Source organism: Camelus dromedarius, chromosome Y (genome assembly GCF_036321535.1).
Source record: "Camelus dromedarius isolate mCamDro1 chromosome Y, mCamDro1.pat, whole genome shotgun sequence".
In the NCBI taxonomy this organism is placed as follows: domain Eukaryota; kingdom Metazoa; phylum Chordata; class Mammalia; order Artiodactyla; family Camelidae; genus Camelus; species Camelus dromedarius.
In genome coordinates, this window is record NC_087473.1 from 4,770,118 (window position 1) to 4,792,516 (window position 22,399).

Sequence of the window (22,399 nt, forward strand, 5' to 3'; positions counted from 1 at the left end):
AAGGATAATCTGTAGAGATCAGGGAATTATACATAATAACATAATAATTGTATGTTACAATTATTGTAATAACTTGTAATAATTCATAATGCAATGTAATCTACAAAGTGGTTGGAATCACCATGCTGTACATCTGAAACTACACAATACAGTACACTCTACTGTACTTCATATAAAATAAAACATCTCATGTATAATTTAGTCCTTTATCCTCTGATAGGATGTTCCTTTAATGCTGTTTTATTTTTACTCTTTACCTTTTCGATTACTGTCTCAAATTATTACTTTTACTGTTGTAAGAAAGTTTCCAGTTTGATATATGTATATTTATTGCCCCTGATTTCCTATTTTTCTCTCTTTAATCCATATAGTATAGTAGCATTTTAAAACATACACAAATAAACAGTTGCAGCTTTCTTGTGGTCTCTACTTAGCTTTATGTCAATGTTTTGCATATTTTTGCCATTTTATTTTTCTTAGAAGAGCTCTTTTCTACATCTCTTCTAAGGTGTCTCAGTCTTGTTTTTCATCTCATTCAGGCTTTGTTTCTCTGGTAAAGTTTTATTTTCACTTTGTATGTAAGCGATAACTGTGCAAGGTAGAGTATTCTAGGGTGAGAGACTACATAGGTCAGTAGTTTGATAATGTCATTTTATTTACCCTTGGCCTATATTTTCTGCTGAGAAATCTGCAGATAGCCTAATGGGGGTTCCTTTGTAGATTATCTTACCTCTTTTTGGCTGCCTTTAAAATTTTACTCTGTCATTGACTTGCCAAATTGCATATGATGTATCTAGAAGGAGGTCTCTTTGCCTTAAAGTTTTTTGTGTTTTGTTGGCTCACGGACTTGTGTATCAGTTCCTTACCCAGGTTAGGGAAGTTATCGACTATTCTTTAAATAAACCATCAGCTGCCTTATACCTTTCTTCTCCCTCTAGGACTTCACTCTAATGTGAACTTCCTGAAGAAGTCTGATGGCTATTGTAGAATTTCCTTACTTTTTAATGTTTTGTATCTCTGCCCTCTACTATCATTTCAAGTTTTGTATTGGTGAGTTTGCTAATCTCTCGTCCACAAAGACAATCTAATTCCAATGCTTTCTATTGAATTCTTCATCACATTTATTAAGTTCTTCTGGTCCTCCAATAATGTTTGGTTACTTTATAGTTTCAGTCTCTTTGGTAATGTATTGCTTATCATCATTTAATTTATTCCTGAGTTCAACACTCTTTTCTGAGTTTTGTTTTATGTATTGAGTTTCTGTATGACACCTATTTTGAATTATCTATTTGTCATATGGAAATATTCCATGACTTTAAGTTTGTTTGCTTCAGGGTTGTCATTGTGTGTGTGTGTGTGTGTCTGTCTGTGTATCTGTGTGTGTTCATGACGTATAATGTTACTGTGATTGGTCATGGTCTTTTAAATTATTGCTCTGATGACACTAAATAACAGATTGGGGGTTGGAGTCCTTGCTTTTGTTTTCTGGTAGTTTGCAATATTGCACAATTTTTGGTTTTACTTACCGGAGCTACCTCTGATAATATTTCAAAATGGCACTTTCCAGTCGCTACTGTCTGGATAAAAGATGTGCTTTCATTGTCACTTCTTAGACTTCTCTGGTAGTTAATGCTACTGTTGTCACTGGAATGGTGAACTCTTCCATTTATCTGATATCCCTTGAGACTCAGTGTACACATTGAGGAAAGGTGTAAAGACAGGTGGGTAGTTGGAATCAGGCAAGTGCCTTTGCCATGTCCAGTGTTGCAAGATACATTGTCTCCACCACCGTGAATGGGGAGTATGGACAGTGTCATGAATATCTGTGTCTGAAGGATGGAATTTCTGTCTCCATTGTGGCTCCCTCCTATTTACCTGTGACCATGAGTACTGGTGCAGTTGGAGGCCGAAGCTGTGTGAACCACTGAGACCCTGTTTCTACTGGGTTCTCTGAAACTGTTGGCTCAGATACTCTAGTCAGTGGGCCTTGGTTGCAGGCACCATCTCTGCTCTTCCCTCAATTCAGCCGCCTTTATATGTTTTAGTCCACCACACTTCAGCTGTACACATGTGTTCTGGAGTATTGTTTTGTGTTGTAGTTATTTTTGTTGAGATGTGAATGTTTTACTGACTGTAGATTTAAGGGGAGAGACAAAAATAAACTTATGTCACTTTTTAATAGTATATACTTATTCTTTTAAAAGCTTAAATTCTACTACGGAATTTCTAAGAACAGTAAAGAAAGTGAACAAATCACCTCCCTTAATATCATACTACTACAAAATATTTTCAGTTTTTCCTGGGTTCATTTCTTCAATGTTTTTCCAACATACATGCATATTTTCCAATATTATATGCCTATAATCACTTTAAAATCATTTAAATTATTAAAATAATTCTCTGTTCTGTAAATGTAGCCCTGTTGCTTCTCTAATTTATAACTAGTAGCTTGCATATTTCTGTTTTCTCCATCCTTCTTCCCTATCCCATTGGAATCCACTACTTGGTACACTACACATATATATGTGAGTCTGTTTCTATTTTTTATGATTATTTCTCTTATATCTTTAGTTTCCTCATGTAAGTGATAAGGTAGAGTGTTTTTTTGTGTCTGTCTTATTTTCCTGTTTGCAATACACTCTGGCTCCAGTCACATTGTTCCAAATGGCAGAATTTTATTTTTTGTTATGAATAAGTATTTATTGTATTATATATATCTCACATCTTCTTCATCCAATCATCTGTTGATGGGCAGTTGAGTTGCACTTCTATCCTTGGCTATTATAAATGATGATGTTAAGAACTTTGGGAGTAATATATCTTTTAAAATTACTGTTTTCATTTTTTTCAGATTTATACCAAAAACTGGAATTGCTGCAACATATAATGCTTCTTTCTAGTTTTCTGAGCACTGTCCACACTTTTATAATAGTGGATGCATCAATTTATATTTCCACCAACAGTGTACCTGGGTTCTCTTTTCTCGACATTCCTATTAATGTTTCCCATTTGTAGAAATTTTGTTAATAGCCAATTTCTTTGCTGTGAGATTATATTTCATTCTGGTTTTGATTTATGATTTCCTAATGAGTAGCAACTTTATGTATCTTTTCATGTGCTTGAAAATCACCCACATTCTGATTTTGAAAAGTTTCCATGAAGATCCTTCCTCTATTTTTAACTTGGGGTCTTTTTTTTTTAAATCTTGAGTCTAATATGCTAATATATATTATGGTTATTAACACTTGGTTGGTCTTGTCTCAAATTTTTCCTTCTATTCTGTGTGTTGTCATTTGTCTTGAAGAAGGTTTACTTTCCTCTGTAAAAGATTTTGCACTTCACATTTATAGAAGAAGCAGAATCCCTGTATCACATAGTACATCTATTTCTTCCTCAGTAAACTAAAAACTGTTTTTCTTAGTTTTCCTGTTTTTTCATTTTTTTCTTTTTTATTTAGGAGACACATCAAAAATAAATATTGCTATCATTTACCTCAAAGTCAGTTCTGCTCATGTTCTTGGTCAGAAATTCTGTAGTTTCAGGTTTTACATTTAGGAAATTAATCCATTTTTATCTTAGTTTATATACTATGGAAGGAAGTGCTCTTACATCTTCTTTTTACATGTACTGTACACTTTTCCCAGAACTACTTGTTGAACAGACTGCCATTTTTCTGCTGTATACTTTGCCTCCTTCATTGTAGACTAATTGATCATATGAGTGTGGCTTTATTTTAGGACTCTTTATTTTGTTCCATTGATCTATGTGTCTCTATTAGTGCCATATTTTGATGTTTTGATTACTGTAACTTTGTAATATGTTCTAAAGTCAGGGAGGATAATACCCACAGCTTTGTTCATTTTTCAAAGATAATTTTAGAAAATTTGGGTCTTTTCTATTTTTGTATAAATTTTATTATTTGTCTCCTTGTTTTATAATAAAAATGTTTTCTGTGAGACTACAAATTTACTAAAAGTAAAAAACTGAGAAAAATATTAAAATGTGGAGGATAAATCCTACAATATTAAACAACCAATGGATTGCTGTATAAATTAAAGGAAAAATATATAAAGATAAATGACAACAAAGACAAAGTTCATGGGGTATAGCAAAAGCAGTATTAATAGGGATGTTTATAGGAAAATAATCCCACTTATACAAATAAGAAATATCTCTTCCTATAACATAATCCTGCAACCAAAACATGTAGCAAAATAATAAACAAACTTGTTAGTATAAGGAAAGACAGCTGAAAGGTCAGAACATCAATAAATAAAACAAAGATTAAAAATAGAAACATTTAATCAAACAAAATAATGGCTTTTGAAAGATAAATAAAATTGATAAACTTTAACCAGACTCATGAGCAAAAATGAGAGTACAGATTAATAATCTCAGAAATAAATGAGAAGTTGCTGCTTATATCATAGAAATACAAAGCATCATAAGAGGATGTAAATAATTATATCTCAATAAAATGGAAACCCTTGAAGAACTGGATAATTTCTTAGAAAGATGTAATCTGCAGGATGGAATGAGAAATAGAAAATATGAAGAGATTATTAGTAATGAAATTGAATAAGTAATTAAAAAAATCTCCAAGAAACAAAATTCCAGGACTAGACAGCTTCACAGGTGACTTCTGCCAAACATTTAGACAAGAGCTATCACCTATAATTCTCAGAGTATTCCAAAAATTTGCAGACGAAGGAAGGATTCCTACCCCATCTTTCTGTATCAGAATACTTCAAAACTGGAACAAATACCTCAAAAAATTACAGGTTAAATATTACTGATAAGCATAGATGCAAAAATCATCACTAAAATGTTAGCAAGCCAAACAATACATTAAAAGGGTCAGACAATATGATTAAGTCCATTTTATTCCAGGGATGCCAAACTGATTCAATACCTACAAATTAATCAATATGATACACCACACTAACAAACTGAAGAATAACAATTATATGGTCACCTCAGTAGAGTAATAATTTTTTTTGACACAATCAGTATCTATTTATGATTATATTTCTCCTCAAATTGGGCATGAGTAAGAATACCTCAACACAGTTAAGGTCATATATGACAAGAACTCAGCTAACATGACACTCACTGATTAAAAGCTGAAAGCATCTCCTGTAAGAGCAGCAGGAAGACAAGAATGCTTACTCTTACCAGTTATATTCAATATAGTATAGTAAATTCCAGCCATAAATATCCAAAATAAAAGTAAATAAAATATAGCTAATTAAGAAAATGAGTAAAAGTATCTGTTTGCAGAGGACATACTTTAAACAGAAATCCTAAATATAGCACCACAAAACTACTAGGGGTTATCAATGCATTTGGTAAAATTTCAGAATGGAAACTTAATATACAGAATTCTTGCATTTCTACACACTAACAAGCTAGCAAATAGAGAAAGTGACAGAACTGTCTCATTTACAGTTTCATTACAAAAAAATAAAATATCTAGAAATGTATCCAACCAAGGAGGTTAAAGACCTGTACTCAGAAAACTATAAAATATTTACAAAAGAAATTGAAGACAATGCAAACATATGAAAGCATATACTGTGTTCATAGATCAGGAAAAAATTATTGTTTAAATGACAGAACTAACCTAGAAAATACACAAATTATATTCAGTGCTTATCAAAATACCAAGGGCGTTTTCAGACACTTACAATAAATAATTCTAAAATTTACATATAATCAAAAAAGAGTTGAAATCAGTAAAAAAGGAAAAAAGAAAAGAAAACAAACAAACAAATAACACAAACAACTTTGAGATAGAACAGAGAGGATGTAACACTGTACCTGGTTTTAAACTAGAATACAAAACTATGGTAATAAAAACAATATGTTACTGGCACAGAACAAACAGAATAATGGAACACAACAGAGTGCTTAAAAATGAAATCAGAAATTTATGGTCATTAAGCCCATTACAAAAAAATGAATATACAATGGGGGAAAGAAAACCAATAGGCACATGAAAATGTGCAACATCACTAACCATCAGAAAAATGCAAGTCCAAACAAAGTGAAATTTTATGTCAGTCCTGTCAGAAAGACTATAATCAAAAAGATAACAAATATAAATGTTGTTGAGGATGTAAGAAAAAACACCCTGATACACTTCTGGAGTGAATGTAAATTTGTGCTGCCACTGTGGAAAACAGTATGGAGTTTTATCTAAAAATTAAAAATGAAATAGGATCCAACAATTCCATATCTGCACACTGATTCAAAAAAATAAAAACACTAATCAGAATAGATGAATTTAACCCAATATTCACTGCAGCATTATTTGCAATAGGCAGGAAATAGAAGCAAATTAATTGTTCATCAATAGATGATGGATAAAGAAGATGTGTGATTATAGTATATATATATATATATATATATATACACTCATCTATTAACTACAGATTTATCTATATTTACAGATAGATAGATAGATAGATAGATAGATAGATAGATATAGATAGATAGATGACAGATAGATAGAAAAATAGATAGATAGATAGATAGATAGATATATGCACACAAACACATAAAAATACAGTGTTAGTACTCAGCTATAAAAAGAATAGGTTCTTGTCATTTGCAACAAATCAGTAGAAAAAGAAGGTAATATGCTAAGTGAAATATGTCAGATAGAGAAAAACAAATGTTAATGATTTCACTCACATTGGAATTTAAAACAAATGAAAAAAACAGAAAAGGAGTTATAGATATAGAAAGGAACAGTTTCTTCACAAGAAGGAAGGAAATGTGTTGAGGAAAAAGAAACAGTGGAGGAAACTTAAGAGAGAAAATTTTCCAGTTGCAAATTTCATGAGTCAGGGACAAGAAATGTACTGTATGTGGAATAGTCAATAACTATGAAATATCTTTAAATAGCAACATATCATAACTAGATTTATTCTGCTGAAAATTTTGAAATGTATTAAAGACAGCAAAGAGTATATTGTGTAAGAGAAACTAACATAGTGTTATAGATTAAAGTACACTTCAAAAACAAACAAACATAATTATAGAAAAAAAATCAGATTTGTAGTTAACGGAGGCAGGGGTTGGGAAAGGAGAATTAGATTAATGCACTCAAAAGGAACAAGCCTCCAGCCATAAAATAAACGGGTTCTAGGGAGGCCACATAGTAACATGATAAATACAATTAGTACTACTTTATGTTATATATGAATATTGTTAAGGGACTAGACAATAGAATTCTCATCACAACAAAAAACCAAATTGTATATCTTTAATATTGTATCTAAATGAGATAATGAATTCTCCCTAAAGTTGCTATGTTATTTATTTCATGATACATGTAAATCAAATCACTTTCCTGTGCACCTAAACTTACACAATGTTTTATGCCAAATATATCTCAATAAAAGTGGAAGGAAAAATGGAAAGGCAATAATCATTTTTTTATGTCATTTCACATGATTGTTTTTGCAGCAAGTAACCTTGAGTCATGATGTATTTATCTTAGGTAAAGATACAAGTAAATAAGTGATTCTAATAATACATACAGAAACTAATAAAATAAGTGGTTTCACATGCCTTAAACTTTCTTCATGATAACAGCCCACTGCTTCTGTAGGCATCAAAATTTCACTCTGTGTATTCATCTGAGATTAGGGAATGGATACAAAAGTTAACCGTGGCTGCTTTTGCTGTGAGTGATAAAGTTCACTGTCTCTGACCGAGGGTCTAATGTCCCAGACATCATCTACAAGAAAGGAACGTGCTCAATTGCTAAAAATCTCAGCATGGTAAAATCTGAGAACACCTACACTTCTTAACTGTTTGGCAATGGGAATGCAGTAGTGACAAAGAATTGATTTTGGATAACAATGTGGTGTTTTCTCATGATTGCATTAGGGGATGTGAGGATAATCCCTGAGATCTACAACAAACATTCTTTCTCAAGTGCTGGGCAAAGAAGTGTAAAGGTTCTGCAATATTAGGACTGAGGACTGCTTTCAAAATGATGACTATGCTCACTCTACTCCAGGTAGTCCAAGGAAAGAAAGGTTATTGCTATTTCAAGGTGAATGGGAATAAGTCAGTGGTGCAGTCCCTATAAATTTGTCAAGGGGTGTTCAAAGCCAAAATAAGTTGTGTCAACAATGAGAATTAAAGAAAAAAATCTTAGATATAAGCTTAAGTTAAAAAGGAGATACAGTACTGTGCTGGGCTCTGGGGACTGGAGAAATTATATGCATCAGTCCAATTCAAGTATTCAGTGTCTTGGCCCCAGCATCAAATCTGGATTCAGTGAACAGGCAACACTTAGTATACTGGGAGAAATATGATCTACCTCTTCCTGATTTGAAGAAAATCTGATGGCTCAATGAATATCTTAATTCACAGAGATCCTGCCAGATGCAGAAGAATAATTCACTGATGAGTCAAATACCACAATCTTACTTACTGCTTAAAAATCCATCTTCACACACACACACACAGTGGTAGACAGATTTGTAGTATTTAGTGGGAAGAATTCAGTGGGCAGAGCTCAGAGAATAGTTTTCAAAGCACTAGCCAACTTTTGTACTTTTGCCAATAGTCTAGACTTTCTCAGGTAGAAAACTACAGATGGACAAACAAACAATATTCTTCTTTAGGATTTCTAATTTTGAAAGTAAATTGTAGCTTTTGACTTATCAGTATAGAACTTGGTTAAGATGATCACAGTAAGACACACTGTGTGATAAGAGAGCTGGAAAGTAGCTGCTGAAACAGCCCTTCTGAATCCGAGTCTGCTAATGTAAACAACAACATAGCCACCATCAGACTTGAGCTGGCAAACTTAAAATCTTCATGTTTCTGTTGTAGGAACAACCACTGCTGTCCAGAAAATGATCTCCTGCTGCAAGTGGGCACTTTTATCCTCTTGGTAAAGGTCATATTGGTGGGATGTGGCTAGAGCTTAGCTTGGTCCACTTGCCCATTCTCCAGATAATCAAAGGCCTTCTACACAAATGGTGACACATTTTCTGGACTCAAAATTTCCATTCCAGACTTATTAGCTGACACTGGCTGCATGATTGTGAGCAGAAGCCTTAGGCTCCCGGACCTTGCCTACATTTTTTCCCGCATTTCAGCGCATTTCACATTCTGAAAACGCTTCACCTTTTATATTCAATTAATGAGAAATAGTCAATGTCTCCCATGAATATTTGATATATGCTAATATCTGCAGAATTTTGGTATTCTTGCATTTGTACAAATTTTTAAATCTACCACCCTCAACCCCTTCTAGTCAACACATTTTAGATTGCAATTTGGTTACTGAATACAACCAACCGAAATAAGGGTCTAGTACCTCTTAGATACTTCCTGTGTTAAGGTTAGAAGGGGCACAAGTTATGTGGGGTGTATAAATCTACTTTAAATGTTTGCGATGGCAATATCCCTTCTGGAAAAAACTCTGATTCTAAGAAGTAAATTAATTAGAAGGCAATATAGTTATTGGTATGGGGATGAGAATCAGTTATTTGGGGGTTGGTGGGTGAGAAAGAGATACGAAAATATCCAGCAAATGAGAATGGAATGCTTATGCCTCTGGAGGCATGAATTAACAAAAAAATAATACTTTGTCTCCTGTACCTACCTCCAATTGCTGTCTTGTGTGACTAGTCTTTGGGCTATGAAAAGTGCTATTTTGTAGTGAAGAGTATAGACCATAACGAAATATTTTGAAAACCATGAGAGATTTGTTGTTTCAGAAAGTAGATTTTGCTTAAATTCAACATGTATTTTTCATTCACTAAATACTAAAATGCATCCTGTGGCATGTGCTGTGCTTACTGAGCTGGGGAAATGGGGATAGATAGAAAACATCTGGAGGAGGTGGTTTCTGTGCTGAGACTGGGAAAGTCTAAGTATGTAAAAGGAGGACATCCTAAGTCCAAGGATGAGCTGGAGCAAAAGTTGTGAGTTTGGATTTAACATGGTTGACAAGCATTTGCCTGGATGTATCTCTAGATACAGTGAAACATAAAGATATGCCAAGGTTGTCAGATGTCAGATCTATAAAGAAATGACTAAACTATGTTGAGTTTGTGAGCTTAGATTTGGAAAGGCATTAAGTGCCACCCTGAGGACCAAAGCTTGTCTCTGGCTGCAACATGAAAGCAACATAAATTATTCACCAGAAAATATAGTGTAGACACTTGAGGGGAGGACATTAAAGCAACAATTGGAATGCTTTGAGAACAGCACAAAGAAGGCCATAAATAAAATTACTTCTTAAATTCTATCACATGCTGAATGTGCCATCTGAGACTACATCATGTGACCTTTATGATTCCAGGGACGACATAATAGAGACTATGATCCCTGGGCTGGTTCCTGCACTTATCTCCTGTTCCAACCTATCCTAACTTAACACTTTTAATACTTTCCAGGATGAACCAGAAGCCCCTTAGTAGTACTTTTCCCTCTCTACATGTTTTAGACTTTTCCAAAATTCTTCCATATTCTCTTCTTCCTTACAAGAAATTATTCAAATTTACTCCCATATTTTTCCATCAAATGATCATATCAATCAAATATCTCTTTTTTTCTTTAAATGTTAACTTTGTCTCCCATTTTACTCTTAAATGTATTTTAAAATATAAGGAAAATACAGGTACACATGTATGTTTATTGTTTAAATAAGTAAATTCCAGATATTTGTCAATATTTACCAAAATCAATTTTAATCTTTGTTATCCTGCAAAATCTGGTAGTCCTCTGGTAGATGAGTTGTAATTAGGATGACATTCATATCGTGCAGTTGGCTGATGAGTTGGCTGTGAAAGAGAGTTAGGTGATGTATCAGCTATCACTGGCACTGAAAACCGTGGGTTGCTATCTGGTTGAAGTTTAGAAAAAGGACCTTCATTGGCTGATATATCGTGATATCTATTTGGAAAAGTAGAAGGCTCCACCATCAGTCCAAGATAATTGCTCTGTATGGGAGATAATTTCTGTTCTGAAATGAAGAGGTTGTAGTTGTAATGAAATTCACAACACGGCCATTTGCTTCAGTGTAGCTGCTTTGTGAGTGCACGTGGAAAGTGGTCAACTGATTTAAAATAGCACATTGATCCACTGCAAATTTTTCTGGTAGTCTAACTGACATTGATGATGCAGGAGAATTATCACCTCTCATCAGGGTATTTGTATCACCAATTATGTGGCTAGTAGAGGGATTTCTTATTAGACACATGTTTAAATTTGCAGAAGGTAAAAATGTACTTTCTCCTCTAGTGTCAACCACAAAACAAGAATTATGATTATCCACATTACCCCCTGCTTTAAAGTGCTTCTTTTTGAAATCTTGAGCCAATGAAGATGCCAGAGAAGCATTTTTAATCCCAACTCTTCTTTTTTTTCTCACTAAAAGCTGGGGACAGCCTCGTTTAAAATTTGGATTGTGATAGAACTGCAGCTACAAACAAAGGAGAAATATTTTATTATTAATTTAAGCCAAAATACAAGACTACAATAACCCTAATCCATAAAACCTCAGATTTCACACTTACTATACTAATATAATATAATCAAAATATGAACATTAGTGACTATTTTTTGAAATTCCTTATTTGGAAAATAAACACTTAAATAGTATAGTCATCAAATTTAAAACGTTAACATTTGCATTAACGGTGAATGCCCCTTTATAAAAGCAGATTTAATAGCTTTACTTAGATTTCTGATAAGATTCATAGTTGCTAGCAATGATTCTCATAATCTTGAATACTTAATGCACGGTACTCATTTAGAAAAAATAAAGAATTTTAGCCTTAGTAGTTTTATACAATTTTCAAAATCTAGCTTTACATTTATATTACCATAGATTAAAGTACAAAATAAAATTTTATATATAACTTACGAAGTGGTGACTAAAATTTCTGAATATCTTGCTTAAAACAGAGACTTCTTTTTCTTCTGCCAGAAAGTCAGCTAGAGAAGCAGATCTTTGAAAATTCTGCCACACTTTACTAAACCCGTAAAGGTTAAGCTGTCTAACTAAGCTTTTCATACTTCCAGTTTCAAATATTTTGAAAGGGGCCTTTCTTTCCAAAACTTCCTTCTTAAAGACATCTTCATCGATCACTATGGAAGTTCCATTATCATCCCACCAGATGGAATGAAATTGGTCACTCCCAACCATTTTCCAGAGTTTTCTTGGAAATGTCAGAGAACGAAAATCATTATCTTCATCTGGTTCAGAGACACAATGTATGTAACATGGTCTTTTTATCAAGGATTCTTCACACAAAGTCTGAAAAGCATTTTCTTCAATCATAGACCTCAAGTCCAAGTCCCCAGAGAATATTTGATCACACAATAGAGATCTACTGGACTTTCCTGAACCACTTGGTCCATCTTTAGGTGACACATCTTGAATTTATGAAGAAACATGTGCCATCTCAAATAACTTTTTCTACAGCTACTTTTCTAATCTGCATGATTTTGAGCACTGCAGCTTCAAATGCTGCTTTGGCAGTCCTGCACACATAAACTGCTAGGCAATTATAGTGGATCTCAAACTGAGTAGCTGTAACATCACAAAATTTCTGGTCTCCTAGCAACACAAGTGTAACATTCAGCCAGTGTTTACTTCTCATTCCTCCAGTTAAAATGAACATATAGTATGTTTATTTTTACAGTGTGATCTGCAAATATTATTCCCACAACATCTTTTTAAATATATTAAATTTGGGGTCTATGAAATAAAACCAATCTCCCCCCTTTTGTACATAAATTTTTACCAGATTGGTGAACAGAGTTTAAATATTGCACTAAATAAATAAACTAATTTTAAAGTTTTGGGATTTAAATTGAAATTTGTGTAAAACCTGTACAGTAAAGTATAACTATTTCATTATCATTTGTAAATAAAATGAAACATAATTTCATTTTGATATGGAAGTGTTTATTTATCTGTGTGTTTTCATTTAATAGCTCTATATTCCAAAAATTAGCATAATAATATCAGTATATTTGGTATGTTTATAAATAAATGTTTAATATTTATGAAATAAAATTAGATTAAAATAATCAGTCAAATTTAAGAAATCCCAAAGGGGGGAATCTTTTTAAATTGTAAATCAGCATTATAAGTAAAAGAAATGTAATTTAATATTCTAGTTTAAAATTACAATAGAGAAAATCTTATTGTATACTTACAAATGTTTATTTTTGCCATTCTTTCATTCAGAGGTTTTTCAGTCCCTTCAAGGAATAAATTTTCTAGTCATCTTCATAATCCACACACTTGTGACTCCTCTTAAGTGTTCCAAAATGATGCTGATAAATAAAATTATGCACAATATCCTGGATTCCATACCCAGTGCCTCCGTTAAGGGGCAAAAATCTAACAAACATACAAATAACAGTAAATGTGGTTTGGTGTGGAAAAGACCAGCTAAATACATTTTAGGATGCAATTTGTTTCTCAGTCCTGAAACATTTTGCATTGTTAGTGTAAAATGGCATTTTAAGGCAAGTATTTTATGCTCTTATTGTAAATAATAGCTATGTTCTCTATAAGTAAACTGTAGTAAATCCAGTTCTACCTAAATTTATATTCTTTATTTAGAAATAAATTCCATTAAACCTAAGCCAATTTCAAAATGATACATAAAATTTTTAAATAAATAAATGTACACTCAATCTACAATGTAATTTTTTCTTTCAGTATATGTATATTCCATTCTAATCAAATATTAGCAACCTGAATTTGTGTCATATTATAAGTATTATAAACTATAGTTAACTGGGATTTAGTCCTGATTCATAAATATTATTTAACATATGCAAATCAATAAATGTGATACCATCCCTTAAAAAACAAAGAATACATAAATAATAATCTAAATAGATGTAGGAAAATTATTGACAGAACTTATATGAACTTTTTATGAAAAAATTCTTAACAAATTCACTCTAGGTAGAATGTAACTAAACATAATAAAAGCCATATACGAAAAAAAAACATGGCTAACATCAAGCTCAATGTTAACATACAGGAACTTTTTCCTCAGGACCAGTAATAAGAAAAAGTAGCTCATTTTCACAAGTCCTAAATTAAACTACTAGAAGTCATAGACAGAACTACTTGTCAAGAAAATAACATAAAATGCATCCAACTTCTAAAAAAGCAGTAAAACTTTTACAAATGACATAATTTCACATAGATATAAAACTCCATAGACTCTTCAAGTGACTGTTAGAAATAATGAACAAACATAAAATTCTAGAATACAAAATCAATATACAAAAATCAGTTGCACTTTTATATATTTACAACACATTATCAGAAAGAGAAATTAGGAAACAATTGTGTGTACAATTATATCAAAAAGAATAAAACAGGAATAAATTTAATAAGTGAAATAAAAGAGTTAAACATAAATATATCAGTAACAGGTGCAAGAAATATAAGTAAACAAAACAAATAGAAAGATATTCTGTGCTCATGGATTGTATGCAATGTGAAGGGATATCCTAATCTATCTTTTACATTATCAATCTTCCCTGCACTGTTTATTGAGGAGAATGCCTTTTCATCATTTTGTACTCTTGCTTCCTTTTTCATGGGTTAATTTATCATTGGTGCTAGGGATTATATCTGCTTACTCTATTCTCTTCTATTCATTGGTGTCAGTTTTTGAGCAAGTATCATGTTGTTTTAATTACTAAAGCTTTGTAGTACTGTTTAAGATCACAGAACCTTACACTATTAGACTTAATAATTTTTTCAAAACTATATTGGCAACTCATGATCTTTGTGGTTACATATAAATTTTGAAATTATTTGTTCTATTTAATTGAAAATTCTCTTGGGAATTTTGATATGAATCACAATATATTTAGATTGCTTTGGGTTGTATGGTTGTTTTAACCTTATTGTTTCACATCTTTAACATAAGAGATCCTTCTTTGGATCAGTTTTAATTTCCTTCATCAACATTTTCTATTTTTTAGTGTATAGGTTTTCACCTTATTTGTTAACTTCATTTCTAGGTATTCTTTACATATATATATAATAATATACATAAATTTTAAACACGTTTCTTTCACAAATACAGCAATCAGAAGACAGTGGCAAGACATATTCAAAGTCCTGAATGAAAGGAAGCTGTAATTTAAGATAATTTATCAAGCAAGGCTATCCCTTGGAATAGAAGTAGAGATAAATAACTTCCACACAAGCAAATACTAAAAGAACATAGCAACAGAAAGAAAATAATGAAAGATCTACTCTAAATACAAAAGAAGCAGGATGCTATGTAAAGGAGAAAGGCATAATTAGAAAGGCAATAGCTACAATGACTTACAACAGAATAAACATGACGTTTTAAAACAGGACATCAAAATTTTTAAGGGACAGAGAGGGAAACAGGACAATGCAGAGTATTTTCTTCCTCTTTCTGTTCTCTGTAGAATGGGTTAGAATTTGTATTACTATCAGTTAAAATTAACAGTTATAGTAATGGGTACATATACATACAAAAATGGTAACCATAAGTCAAAAGCTTACAATGAAGTCACAAAACAAAAAAGAAACCAAGATAATAAAAGAAAATTATCAAGCCACAAAAAGAAAAAGAAATGAAGAAAAAGGAAATACCAAATCAACTGGAAAATGACGTTCAAAATTGAAATAAACACCCGTCTATCAATAATTATCATAAATGTTAATGGACTAAGTGCTTCAATCAAAAGATATATATTGTAGATGGGATAATATAACAAGACCGCACATTATGAAGCATACAAGAGACCCACTTTAAGGAGAGGTACACACATCAATTGAAAGTAAGAGGATGGAAAAATATATTCCATGCAAATGGACATGACAAGAAAGCAGGACTAGCAGTACTGATTTCACACAAAATAGACTTTAAAACAAAGTCCATAGAGAAACATAAAAAAGGACATGCTATAATGATTAAGTGATCAACACAAAATTAGGGTATTATACTCTTTAAGATACATGCACTCAATATTGAAGCACCTAAATACATAAAGCAAATACTAATAGATAAACAGGGAGAAATTGATGGGAATACAATCATAGTAGGAGAGTATGAAGAAAAAAAAAGAGGCTGGATGTATAACCAGCCTCATCTCCATACACTACTGTAGATCTACATTAATCAATGTGACATGATATTGGAACAGAAACAGGCATATGGACCAATGGAACAGAATAGAGAGCCTAGGAATAAATCTACAGGCCTATGTTCAAATAAACTGTGACAAAGTAGCCAAGAATATGACACAGAAAAGACCATCTCTTCACCAACTCATGGGAAAACTGCATAGCAGCATGCAGACAAATGAAATTAGATCACTCCTTCACTCCATACACAAGAATAAACTCAAAATGGTTTGAACACTTAATGTAAGGCAAGACACAGTAAATCTCCTAGAAGAAAGCGCAGGCAAACACTCTGAGATAAATCTCAGCAATGATCTCCTAGAACAGCCTACCCAGGTAATGGATATAAGAGCAAAATTAATAAATGGAACCTAATTAAACATCAGATTTTGCACAGCAAATGGAGCCATAAAACAAGACAAAATGACAAAATACAGGATGAAAGAAAATATTTAGAAGTGATGTAACTGGCAAAGGCTTAATTTTCAAAATATAAAGAGTCCATACAACCTAATGATAATAAAAAAAAAGAAAAACATTCTGAAAATGTGCAGAAACCTTAAGTAAGCAATTCTCCAATAAAGACCTAGAAATGACAAATAGATATATGAAAAAAAAACTGCTCACTATCATTGATTATCAGAGAAATGCAAATCAAAACTGTAATGAAGTATCACCTCACAATAGTCAGAAAGGCCATCATTCAAAAGTCTGCAAACAATAAATGCTGGGGAAGCTATGAAGAAAGGGAACCCTCCTAAACTGTTGGTAAGAATGTAGTTTGGTGCAGTCATTGTGGAAACCTTTATGGAGATTCCCCAAAAGACTGAAAATAGACTTAATGTACAATCCAGCAATCCCACTTCTGGGTATATATCAAAGAGAACCCTAATTCAAAAAGACACCTGCACCCCAATGTTCATAGAAGTGCTATATACAACACCCACGACATGGAAGCAACCCAATTGTCCATTAACAGATGACAAGGTACAGGAGTTGTGGCATATTTACACAACAGAATAATATTCTGCCATAAAAAATGATAAAATGACATAAGCAGCAAAATGGGTGTCCCCAAAAAGTGTCATTCTAATTGAAGTAAGCAAGAAAGAGAAAGAAAAATAACACATGACATGACATATATGGAACCTAAAAAAAAGTTGCATGAGGGCAATATGATTTCAACTACAAAACTGAAACACACAGGTAGATCTATTAAATATTCTTATGGTTCCTGCAGAAAGGGGCTGGGAGAGGATATATTTGGGAGCTGTAGGTTTATAAATGCTATCCACTATATATAAAACTAGATTTTTTCATAATTTCTTTAGCATGACACAGGGCAGAATGTTAAATATCGTGAAGTAACCTTTAATAGAAACACAAATATATGCATGAAGTGGGACATTGTGATAAACACCACAGATTGACACATTGTAAATGGCATTATTTCAATGATATTTAAGTGAATAAATAAGTAAATAATTAAATAATATTTAAATAAATAAGTAAATAAATAAATAATATTTAATAATAAAACAAATACAAAGATTCACAATACTTAAGTTTACACCTCAAGAATCTAGGAGAAAAAGGAAAGAATAAGAAGAAAATTGAATGAAACAGAGTAAGGCAAATAACAACAGAAACAATGGAAATGATAAAAAAAAATAAAACCTAACTCTGTTTCTTTGAAACAAAAATTGGACAAAAGTTTAGTTTCTCTAAGGAAATAAAGACTCAAATAAAATTAGAAATAAAAGAGAAGATATTACCACTGATGTTACAGAGATACATAGGATCATAAGAAATTACCACTAGCCAAAAGTTTGAATGACCTAGAACAAAAGACAAATTCCCAGAAACATGTGTCTTCCAATACTAAATCAAGAAGAAATTAGAAATTTAAATAGAACAAAAGTGTGTATGAGAAAATCAGTAATCCAAACCTCCCAAAACAGAAATTATATACAAGATGACTTTACCAGTGAATTCTGTCATACATTTGAAGAAAATATTTCACCAATTCTTCCCCAAATCTTCCAAGAATTTGAAGAGGTGAAAGATTCCAAACTGGTTATATGATGCCAGCTTTATTTGCAAAACAAAGCTAGAAAGGACATTATATGCAAAGTATAGAATAATAACCCTGATGAAAGTATGTGCCAAAATTCTCAACGAAACACAAGCAAAATGAGTTCAACAACACATTTAATGTATCATACACTATGAGTAAAGGGATTTATCCCTGGGTTTAAGAATTCTTCAAAATATTCAAATCAATAAAGGTGACATCCACACTAATAGAATGAGAAATAAAAATCACATAATCATCTCAATAGGTGCAGAAAGAGCCTAGTATATAACACAAAATCCTTTTATGTTTCTCCCAATAAATTAAATTAACCCTGTCAGTGGCAGGATACCATATGCACACAAACACTGTGTGGAGAGTAGTGATGCAGTTACCTGTTTATTTATTCTTAGAAAAAGGGTTTATATATCACATGCACAATGCCTCTCATATCATCTAAGTTATAACAATGTTAATGATCTGAAGCTATTTATGTCCCCATGCTCCTGCAGTAAGCACAGGATGTTAAATGATCAAGGATTGTTTTAAAGTTCATCATGGAACTTCATTAAATAGGCCATCTCTTATCCAGACAGCTGTGCCTCTCTTAGGTTGTCTTCCTCTGAGGATCTTACCCATCATTGGCTATCTAGCCAATCATACTGGATACATTGAGTAGGCCATTTTTTATCCAGCCTAGATATGTGACATTCCTAACTGCTTGTTTATCAGTTCAGCCTACGGGCTTATTCTCTAGAGCCTTCAGACAGAGGCCTACAAACCTAACATCCCTTGACAGAAAAGTGGATGAAGAAAATTTGATGTATATATAAAATGGAATCAATAATTTGCATTCCTATCAACAGTGTCCATGGTGTTCCTTTTTCTCCACCAACATCTATTTCTTTTCTTTTTCATGAGAGCCTTCTAACAAGTGTGAGGTCTTGTCTCATTTTTGGTTTATTACTTTCCTAATAATTTATAATTCTGAATATATTTTCATGTGTCATTTAGCCAACTGTATGTTTTCTATGCAAAATTTAGTCAGATCTACCTATTCAGCTCCTATGGACTGTTTGTAAATTGGATTTTTTTGTCTTTTTGTTGTTGTTGTGTTGTATGAGTTTGCCATATATTTTGGATATTAACACTTGATTGGAAAATATCACTTGCAAATATATCCTCCCATTGTGTTTGTTGACTTCATTTTATTGATCATTTCCTCTGCAGTGTAAATCTGTTTAGAGTGATACAATCATATTTCTTTAGTATTGCTTCTGCTTCCCTTGCCAGAGGAGACATATATAGAATCAAATTAAGTACAATGTCAGAGTGTACTTCTTATTTTTTACACTAGGATTCTTTGTCTTCGGGTTTTATATGTTTTATATGCCCAGAAGTGGGACTTCTGGGTCTTATGATAGGTCTATTTTTATTTTTTAAAAGAACTTCCATACTGTTTCCAAAGTGGTTGCACCAATTTTCATTCCCATCAACAGTGTAGGAGAGTTCCTTTTCCTCCAAAACCTCCCCAGCCTTTATTATTTGTAGAAGTTTTGAAGACAGCCCTTCTCATTAGTGTGAGGTAAAATATTATTTTATTTTTATCTTGCCTTTGTATAATGATTAGTAATGTGAGCATGTTTTTATGTTCCTGTTTGTCATCTGTGGGTCTTCTTTAGGGAATTGTCTTGTACTCATTTTCTGGCTATGTTGTTTGTAAATTTTTGAAAAGGATTTGTATGAACTATTTGTGTATTTTACAAATTAGCCTCTTGTTGACTGCATTGTTTCCAAATATTTTCTCCCATTTGGAAGTTTATATTTTCATTTTGTTTATTTTGCTGTGTAGAAGCTTTTAAGTTTAATTAGGACCTATTTGTTTATTTTTCTTTCATAGTTTTCAGCTTGGGAGTGTGACATAAGAAAATTTTGCTACAATTTATGTCTTGTTTTGCCTATGTTAGCTTCTAGGTGTTTTATTGTGTCATGTATTAGGTTCAGATCTTTAAAACATTTTGAGTTTATTTTTGTACAGTGTGAGGGAGTGTTCTGATTTCATTGATTTCCATGTAGCTGTCTAGCTTTCTCAACATCACTTGCTGAATACTTTCTTTTAGGCATTGTGTATTTTTGTTTTCTTTGTCATAGGTTAATTGACCATAGTGTGATGTTTTATTTCTGCCTCTGTGTTCTGTTACAGTGATATAGATGTTTGTTTGTTTTCCAGTATTGTGCTGTTTTGATTACTGTATTTTTGTTATATAGTCTGAGATCTGGGAGGGTTATGCCTCCAACTTTTTTCTTTTTCCTTAATGTTCCTTTTGCAGTTGTGGTTCTTTTGCAGTTCCATACAAATCTTAGGACTGTTTTTAGTTTTGTGGAAAATATCATGTATTTCTATCTGAATCAATTTATATCTGTAGACATCTTTTGTAGCATGTATATTTTAACAATATTCATTCTTCTAAAATAAGACTTTGAGATTTCTTTCCATTTCTTTGCATCATCTTCAAATTACTTTATCAGTGTCTTATAGATTTTTTTAAGTTGGTTTATTCATAGGTTTTTCATTTTTTGATGTGATTTCTTATGGATTTTTTAAAATTATGGAAGATTTCATAGTTAATGTAAAGAAATGTGACAGTTTTTGTATATTAATCATGAATCATGCTACTTTGATAAATATATTTATTAGCTGTAGTTGTTTTTTTGTGGGGAAACTTTAGGGTTCTCCGTATAGATTATCATGTCATCTAAAATAATAACAGTTTTATTTCTTTCAATCCAACTTGATTAACTTTTCTTCTTGTCCGATTGCTGTTGTTAGGACTTCATATACTGTGTTTAATAGAAATGGTATGAGTTGGCATCCTTGTCTTATTCCTTAATTTGGCTTTCAGATTTTCACCTTTGCATATTATGTTGTCTGTGGGTCTGTAATAAATGACTTTAGTTATGTTTAGATATGTTTCCTGTATCCTACTTTGGTAAGAGGTTTCTATTGCTGTTGCTGTTCTTGTTGTTGTTGTTGTTGTTGTTGTTGTTGTTGTTGTTGTCTTAATGAATAAATGTTGAATTTTGTGAAATGCTTTTTATGGGTTTATTGGGATGATGACGTTGTTTCCCTTTTTCTTTGGTTAATATATTGTATCAAACTGATTGATTTGTGTATGTTGAACCTCCCTTGTGACACTGCAATGAATCCAAATTGATCATGGTGTATTATTCATTTTATCTATTGCTGGATGTAGTTTGCTAATAATATTTTGTAGAATTTTTGCATCTATATCAATCAAAGATATTGGCTTGAAGTTCTCTTTCCCTTACTCTGTTTGTTGGCTTTGCTATCAGAGTGATGAAAGCTTCATAGAATTAAATTAGGAGTTTCCTTCACCTTCACTATTTTGGAACAGTTTGAAGAGTATAAGTTCTGCTTTGTATTTTTCTACAGTTCTCCATGGGAGCTGTTTAAATCTGCACTTGTATTTAAGGATTTTTTTTAAATGAAGATTCTATCTTACTTCTACTAATCAGTTTCTTCAAATTAATTGTTTCTCCATATCTCTGTCCTTTATAGACATTTGCCTATTTCTTCTAAGTTGTCCAGTTTATTGGCATGAAACTGTTGACCAAATGATCCCTTTTTTGCATACCTGAGGTAACAATTGTTGTTTCTCGAATTTTATTTCTTACTTTATTGCTTTGGAGAAACTCTTTTTTCTTCATGATGTACCTGGCAAGAGGCTTTTGATTTTGCTTATCTTAAAAAGAAAACAAAAACCAAAAGACTGGTTTTACTACTGTTTGGCATAGTTTTTTCTCTCTAATTTATATTGATGCCTGTAATATTTAGGATCATGTTTTTCTTTATTTTAACTTATTTTATTGATTTACAATTGTTTTACAAAGTTGTCTCAAATTCCAATATACAGCAAAATTTGTCAGTTACAATGAACATATATATAATTTATTGTCACATTTATTTCTTGGTGAGTTGCCATAAAAACTTTTAAATATTTCCCTGCACTATGAAGTAAAATCTTGTTTATGTATTCTACAATTTTGGCATCCCAGTCTATCTCTACCCAACCCTTGCACCCTTGACAACCGTAACCTTTTATTCTATGTCTGTGAGTCTA

At 32.1% G+C, this 22,399-nt stretch overlaps 1 protein-coding gene and 1 pseudogene across 1 annotated transcript; both read right to left on the reverse strand.

Annotated features, from left to right (window-relative positions):
• Nucleotides 1-10,733: 10,733 nt before the first annotated feature.
• Nucleotides 10,734-12,442, reverse strand: LOC135320325 (heat shock transcription factor, Y-linked-like). The gene is given in 3 exon segments (XM_064483429.1): nt 10,734-10,993; nt 10,996-11,458; nt 11,903-12,442. Coding segments are annotated over 3 exon segments (1,263 nt in total).
• A 1-nt stretch (nt 12,443) lies between these two features.
• LOC135320326 (heat shock transcription factor, Y-linked-like) overlaps nt 12,444-22,399 on the reverse strand; it is a 32,746-nt pseudogene continuing 22,790 nt past the window's right edge.